This window comes from Cryptotermes secundus, unplaced genomic scaffold, assembly GCF_002891405.2.
Source record: "Cryptotermes secundus unplaced genomic scaffold, Csec_1.0 scaffold1703, whole genome shotgun sequence".
Taxonomy (NCBI): Eukaryota; Metazoa; Arthropoda; class Insecta; order Blattodea; family Kalotermitidae; genus Cryptotermes; species Cryptotermes secundus.
The window spans coordinates 21,478-30,136 of NW_019744157.1; the positions used below are offsets into that span (position 1 = coordinate 21,478).

Here is an 8,659-nt window from a genome sequence, read left to right on the forward strand (position 1 = left end):
GTTTACTATGTTAGTGAATTAATTTCTTGATAACACACATTTATTCTTCAGTCAGTCACGGAAAGTAATAAAGAAAAAACGATGTGTTTTTTTAAACATATCTTCTAAGACATTCCCTGACTGACCAAGTTTCTTGAAACTTGTAAATAAAACTGTGTCCAAAGTTCGAAATTCCACCACAGTATTAACTAGTATAAAACATTTTGGTTCTAGCATCCACACTCAGGCGCACAAGTATTTATTTGCTTACAACAGAAAACAGCAGAATATGTCACTTATCTGAAACACCATGAAGAAGCACTACCTCCTTCTGGTTCATAAAACAGAACCACATATGAATGAAGTGTATTATCCAAAGCCTGCTAGCAAACAGTTAAGTTACAGTGATGTCTGATACCAAGAGGCCTAATAATAATATACATATATTATACAAAACAAAAGATTCCCCACAAACTGTGTCTACACATGGGTAAGAATATACACTGTGACTTTTTCTTTAAACTTAAAATGTTAAGTTCCAATTTTATTGCCCTTAGCAGCTACATTTATAATTTCATGCCCAATATATATAATGTTATATTTTAGCGTCCTGTTGCACTGATTTAAGTGGACCCAATATATATGGTTAATTTTAAATATGGAAGCTGGAATTAGAATGACAGTCCAAAATAAAAATCTGTTTCAAAAACAGATGCAGAATGTGGGTCCTGACACTGACAAGAGATGTTTGGTGTCAACAATGTATGGACTTAGAAAATGGATAAGGAATGTCCTTAAATTGTTAGAGCATGTTTCAATTTTGCTATGGTGCCGCAATTTCTATCCAGAAAAGTCATAAAAGGAGACTAAAGTACATGGCATGGTTTTTCTATAGGTTAACCCAAAAGGAGTGTGGTGTTTCAGAGTGCATTCTAGCATAAAAATATCTTTTGTAATCCAATGCATTATCAAAATTTGAATTTTAAATTACAGTGCATCCCCCCCCCCCAAACAAGTAATGTTTGACATGTAGCTCCAGATGAAGGATTTTGTAATGAAAAACATATCAGCAGTACACTGCATATGACACAAGCAGTACTACCTCATGAGATAGTAACTCTCAAGTGGCTGGATTCCTAATTCATCAAGTAGATAGAGAATTTGATGTCAATTCCATCCTACAGAAGAATGAGTGTACACCTCATTAGTCCATCAAAAACCTGTAATGTTTTAACTTGCTGGTGTCAGTATCAAACAAACTTCATATGCAGAGCACAGATAGAAAGTCACTGATGCAGTATCTGTTTCTCTGCCAGAAACATTATACTATTTGGCTTTCACTGTCTGAGAGTTTTGAACCCCAAATTCGTGCTGTGGTTACAACGAAAGGCCAAATAGCTACCCCATGTTTCTTGACTTAGTGTTTTTCTGGAAGTTTTAGCCCTGTGGCTATTTAAATTCAGACACAACTGGTTAATTCTGACAAAGAGATGACTCGGCTGCAAAATGGTGTTGAAGCAGACGTCAGTAGCAGCGCATTTACTCCTGTAATGTTTATTTTCGTATCAGATAAACCACTCCCTTTTCTTCTGCACCTGATGGCCCGTTGTGGAGCGCACAACTGCGGAGTCTGGATCCAATGCAGACTCTGCTCCTTTGTCTTCTTGAGTTAAATATTCCCCTTTATGGCGAGCCAAATACCGCCCAATCAGTATAGCCATTATTACCAATGCTAAGAAGATAATGGCCAGAATACCTGAAACATTGAGACAAAACACTCATTTCTTTCAACTTGTCTCAGTTTAGTGAAAAAGCATTATGTATAAGTATGATCATGTATGAAACAGGCGCTGAGAATATTTGGACCGAAGAGAGATCAAGTGACAGGAGGTTGAAGAAAACTGCATAATGAGGAGCTTCATAACTTGTACTCTTCTACAAGTATAATTAGAATGATCAAGTCAAGGAGGATGAGGTGGGCAGGGCATGTAGCATGAATGGGAGAGAAGAGGAATGCATATAGGATATTGGTGGGAAAGCCAGAAGGAAAGAGACCACTGGGAAGATCAAGGCATACGTGGGCGGACAATATTAAAATGGATCTTAGAGACAGGATGGGATGATATGGATTGAATTGCTCTGGTTCAGGATAGGGACTAGTGAAGGGCTCTTGTGAACATGTAATGAACCTTCTGGTTTAATAAAATGCTGGGAAATTCTTGGGTAGCTGCAGAATGGGCAGCTCCTCCAGAAGGGCTCAGCTCCATGAGTAAGTAAGTAATGATCATGTATGACTGATTTCAGATCCTTCTCAAGGACAGGAAAGGTGAATTATCTACAACATATCTTTGTGCAGATGAATTAGCATGGAAAGGGATGAGATATTCCACTCATACAGTAATAGTATTGTTTTTTTATTGCTAATGTGGGGGGACTAAGTCCCTCGTACTGCGGCCACTTCTGGCCTATTGCACCAGCCCCAGATGATAGGTGAGGGTGATTCTGGAGCAATTGGTGGAATGATGATTGGCACGGGAAACCAAAGTACTCGGAGAAAACGTGACCCAGCACCACTTTGTCCACCACAAATCCCACTCGACCAGACCCGGGATCGAACCCGCGCCACCACGGTGGAAAGCCAGCGACTAACCGCTTGAGCTATGGAGCAGCCTTACAGTAATAGTAAGTTCATGATATACGCAAATGGTTACAACATATATATATATATATATACTGATAGTGACACTGCATTACTGGGGTATCTGGTTAACTTATCAATGCTGTACGACACACATGGTATGCCTAGTGCTGTGGTGTCAGTTATTATTATAAACTGCTGTTATTCATGTAAAATGATTATTTTGGTATAAAATATGAGGAAATTATAAGCTATCATTTCATGTATGTTCTAAGTGAATAAGAAGGAATTTATCAGGTTTGGAATTTGACAGTAACAATGAATTTGATGATCATGCTTTTCTTGATGTTGTGGTAAATGATGGTAGTGATGAAGGTGGCAGTGTCACTCAAGACTTTTGTTTGAAAGAACATGCAAACTGTATGGGACAAAGGGACAATTTCATGAGCAGTGTTGGACTTCAAGGCAATGCAAAACAAGTAACAGATACTGTGGACATTTTTTGCATTGTTTATCAGTAGAAAACTAACAGACATGACTGTCAAAAAATCAAAGAGATAAACAGAGTAGTTTCTACACGGATGTGAATTATCAATCAGGTCACATGTTAGGTCATGGAAGCCTGTGACAGAGGGAAAAATTTATGCTGTATTGGGTCTGTTTATGTTTACGGACATCATTTAGAAACCTACTCTCAGGTTGTATTTTCCCACAAAAAGAGTATAATTTCCACACCAGCATTTGGACCCATTACAACATGAGATAGATTGGAAAAAATATGTAAATGTCTGCATTTTGCTAACAATGAAACCATCAGTAATTCTGAAAGACCAACAAAAACTTCAAAATATTCCTAGTAATTTCACATCTGAATAACAAATTTCAGGAACTGTATCTCCCAAACCAGGATATTTCAACTGATGAATGACTGACACTTTGGAAAGGCTGTGTGCCTTTCAAACGGTACCTACTTCTCAAGGCATACAAATTTGGAATTAAAACTTGTGAGCTGTATGACATTAGCACAGGGTATTCAAGGTCCTTCCTTGTATAAGCAGGCAAGGATATGAGACTTGATGACCTCTTGATTTCAGCTGACACAGATAAAACGACAGCCACTGTTCTGAAACTAGTAGAGCCTCTACTGAAACAAGGCCAGACTGTCGATGGAAAATTACTATAATTCACTGTCTCTAGCCAAGACACTGAAAATCATATACAATACAGAGGAAAAAATATAGCACAGCATTCTGGATCCATTTCTCTCACAAAATGGAGCAACAAAAAACCGTCAGTATGATTCCCATATACCACATTCATGACACCAGGACTGTTACAATTGGAGGCAAGGAAGTACTCAAAACCCTTTTCAGTATCGGATTACAACCAGTCAATGATAGGGGTCAATTTGAAGGACCAGCTGCTTCGTTCTTTCTTGACTGAGAAGAAGAGAATGAATAAATGGTATATGAAGCTATTTCACAGGCTCTTGGATACCTAGTTCTGAATGCTCTGATAATATGCAGGAATAACAACAGGAAAGGAACTGATCAGTTGTCATTGAGAAATCAGTTAGCTGAGGGACTGTTTGTGAAGTACACAAAGTGCTGGGTTGACATTTGTCAGACAACACAGTGCCCTGTCTAACACACAGACATTTTATAAGCAAGATTCCACCAAATGAGAACAGAAATGATGTGGTGTTTGTCAGAAGCCGAGGGAGAGGAAGGCCACTGAGTACTGCTGTGACATAGGAGTCTGCATGGAATGCTTTTGAAACTATCACACCAAACTCAATTTCTAAGGTAATACAGTATAATTATTCATAATTTTTATAAGTTTAATGTGCCAAAAATAATTTTAAACCAACGTGGATGAATAATCGAATTTTATATACTTTTTTGAACGTAGTGTGAAAATTAGAAAAAGAAATCCAATTTTTCCTATATATTTATTACAGTTTAAGTAAAATGTTTCATTTTTGGTTTTAAATGTTTAAATATCCTCTGTCCGCAGGAATGCATAGGAATTAAATGTCCTGCAGTGCTGAAGAGTTAATGTAGACACATGCAACCCACTTCCAACTGGAAGAGAATGCTCCATGACCATTTCCTTCAATTCACTCCACTCCTTCACTCCAAGATATAGTTTTATATCAATTAAAACAGTCTGCTGAATTCAAAACACCAGCAAACATATTCCAAGACTGACCTTGAAAGTTTTACCAAATTAACCGAATATGCTGTGACATTCACTGTATTAGTTTCTTATTAAATTCAACAACAAATGCAAGCCTTAGCACAGATTTCAAAATATGGACACCAATCTTACCTCCAAGTATGGCTGAGTCAGTACGCTGATATATTTGTCTAAGTTTGTCTTCATCCACAACTGGGGGAGGCCTTGTTTCTATGACATCTGGTGGATGTGTCACAGGTTCAACCCCACAGTAGTCTTCAGTCAAGGGTTCTGTGAAGGAATAGGTTGAATAAGAATATAATATGCCATAAACCTTGAAACAAAAGTAGAGATTTCCACTACTCAAGTTTATAAACAGAGAATCACCTCACTGTACTAAATACACTGTCACGTATCCTGGTAATGCAACGAGTCATTAATAGGTTCTCTGGAGTGATGAATCGATTTATTGGACAATCACCAGGTGGATCTATAAATACTTCAATACACTTCAAAAGGTTGCTGGAACAATAACATACAAAGTCTTCAACACTTCCACTCTTTGATGCTCCTTGTATGAATTTGGTGAGCAGGCCTGTACCCAAGCTCTCCTCTTCTGTCTTGTCCCTGGACTGGACTTCTACTACTTGGTAGGACTTCCCAGTCTCCAGTCTCTTCTGCACTCTTTTGTATTCTGTATTGTGGTCAATTCTCTCGACCTAGGCTGGGTTCACGCCGACCGGATATGAAACACTCGGTGCAAATGTACATTTCTTCATTTTTGCAGTTGTCACTGAAACATGTCTTTCCTTGCCATGGGAACAATCTTCAACCACTCGTTGTAACGGAAACGCTTTAGTATGTGCTGCCTAGGAATCAATGCCTCTGTCATAATCTCGAAGCCGTGTTTCAACAAGCTGTTACCTAGCAATAGATTTTCATGTCATAATACATAACCAACTTAATCAGTCAAGCGTTCCAAAGTTTGCAAATAATACTAGTTTATCATGTTCTTGTATGAGGTCTGACAATATAGTTCACAAACTCAACACTGTGTGCTTGCCATGGCAGCAGTGGACAGAAACCTCAGTATTGTTTGATGTTATTGGAATATCAGTGTTTCACAGCTGTGTTGGTGTTGATCTATGGCAGTCTCTTTCTGAGTGTGTTCTGGTGTGTTGTTGCAAGAATGTCAGAACTGGAATTAGAGCACTGTCTGTGAGGGAGTTTTTAGCTAGTATACAAATATCTGTGTTGGAACACCCTTCCTAGCCACTGGATCTAGCGCCCCATTAATTTTTTTCTGTTCCCGAAGATAAAGGAAATATTGAAAGGAAGACATTTTGATGACAGTGATATCAGGAGTAATATGATGGCAGCTCTAAAGGACATTTCACAAAACCAGTTCCAAAATTTTCTGAAGGGTGGACTAAATGCTGGCATTGATGCATAGCTTCCCAAAGGGATTACTTTGAAGGCAACTACAGTGATATTCAGCAATGAGGTAAGTAGCACTTTTACCATGATGAGTCTGTGAACTTTATCATCAGACCATGTATTACATTCATCTTCATCGGTGACACTGCCTCAACCTACTACCAATTCACATCACGTTTTCATATGCAGTGGCATCTGTGTGCACAAACTGGTTTTAACATTCAGTAACTTTGAACATTACTCCTGGATGTTACAGATTTAATTGTTTTCAGAATAAATGAGTTATTTTACTAGATATCTGTAACTGACTAATCAATGTAATAGTGAAGCAGTGTGTATTCCTCAAGGTAGAAATAGAATTTTAAATAATATTTATATCACTTGGGGCAAACAGTAGTGTAGTTGGTTGAAGCACTATGCTACAAGCTGGAAGGTTGCAGGATCAAATCCCGGTGAGGTCACTGGATTTTTCAATTGACCTAATCCCTCCAGCCACACTATGGCCTTGGGGTCGACTCAGTCTCTAACAGAAATGAGTAAAAAGGAATTTTCCTTAGGGATAAAGGGTGGCCGCTGCATAAGGCTGACAACCTTACCGCCATCTATGAGCTGACTGTCTAGAAGATGTGGGAGCCTCGATCTCTCACACTCCTATGGGGCTTTACAGCCTGTTACAGGGATAGCTTTACCTTTACCTATAGCACTTTAGTCTCTTTAAAGTGTCATCAAACAAAGAGTTCCTACTGAACTATTGTTCCTAATTAATTAGAACACAATATAGCTGTATGTACTTAATATGATCTTCAGAAGCAGATATGTACTTTACATTTAATCACTGCTAGCATTGCAAATACATTTACTATTAGCAGGCATTCTATATGCAACATGGACAACAGCTAACACCTCATGAGGTCATGGATGTCGGCCCCCTGTCCACCTTCAAATCTCAAAACCATGTGATGTTCTCATACACTTATGAATTTTCACACTAAAGGTTATAGCAAAAATGAAATTTTGGTTAAGACTGACCAATCCCTTATCGTGGTGAGGGGGTCTGAATATGCCAAGGACCCTGAGCGCTATACCAGCGGTAGTGTAACTATTGGCAGGGCCACCCTTGCTGGACAGGTCAAAGGGTAGGCATCAGACGAAGAGACACCAAAAACTGATGCCGGAAGCAGCGTCATCAGCAGCGACTTGAAGCACAGAGCAAAGGAGATGGTTCAAGTTCGTATGGAAACAGGTGTGACCAGAGTGGTTTGAACGGCCATTGTACTGCGATGTGGAAAGCAAATGGAAAGACTACCACATTATCACTTTTCCTGGATAGTCTCTTTCCAAAAACAGAGATACCATGTATGCGAGATGTTTCCTCTGGAGACAAAACAATCCAGAGGTAAACTACTCTCCCAGTCGGATCTTGGGGGGGGGAGTGTTTCTAGAGGAAATGTCATGCAGGCGTTATGACAAGAAAAAGTGCGAAGATCAGAAGAAACATCATGGCAACAAGATTGGAACATGGAATGTAAGGACCTTGAATCAAGCAGGCAAATTGGAGAATTTGAAAACAGAAATGCAGAAGAATGAGGTGTCTGTTTTAGGTGTCAGCGAAGTACGGCGGAAAGGACAAGGTGATATAAGAAGTGGTGATTATACAGTGTATTCTTCTGGAGGTGAACGGGTTGAAAGAGGTGTGGCAATAGTGGTGCGTAAAAGTGTAGTGAGGAGTGTTGTTAAGAAGATTGTTTGTAATGACAGAATTATTGCTCTGAAGTTAAAGGCGGAACCAGTGGATATACTGATTATGCAAGTGTACATGCCAACATCAGAGTATGAAGATGATGAAGTGGAAAAAGTGTATGACACAATTGAAGAAATTCTTCAGGAAGATGGAAGAGGTGACACAAACAGCATCATATTAGGAGACTGGAATAGCATTGTTGGAGATGAAACATATCAGAATATTGTTGGATCACATGGACTAGGAAGACAGAATCACAGGGGTCAAATCCTTATTGACTTTTGTGAAAGAAATGGACTGATTGTTACCAACACTTGGTTCAAGAAGCCAAAGAGAAGAATTTACACATGGAAGACACCTGGGGATTGGAGGCGACATCAGCTTGACTACATCCTTGTGAAACACTGATTCAGAAACAGTGTGAAGGGTGTGAAGACGCTTCCTGGGGCAGATATTGACTCTGACCACAACTTACTGGTTGCCAAGTTCCGAACCAGGTTGAAGAAAATTATAGGATTTCGAAAGCGCAGACCCAGGTGGGATTTGGAGAAGTTATATGCTCAAAGACAAAGCGTGCAAGAGACCCTAGAAGAGAAACTCGGTGCAATTGAAGGTGAAAGCGGAAATGCTGAAGTGCAGTGGAACAATATAAAAGAATGCATGTTAGATACTATCAGTGATTTGGT

General features: G+C 39.2%; 1 protein-coding gene across 1 annotated transcript in view; it reads right to left on the minus strand.

Annotated features, from left to right (window-relative positions):
- Nucleotides 1-613: 613 nt before the first annotated feature.
- Nucleotides 614-8,659, minus strand: part of LOC111874603 (neurexin-4) — a gene marked incomplete at its 5' end in the record, with an annotated part of 78,342 nt that continues 70,296 nt past the window's right edge. Inside the window, 2 exon segments of the mRNA XM_023870232.2 lie at nt 614-1,735; nt 4,949-5,086. Of these exon segments, the coding sequence (XP_023726000.2) occupies nt 1,545-1,735; nt 4,949-5,086 (329 nt within the window).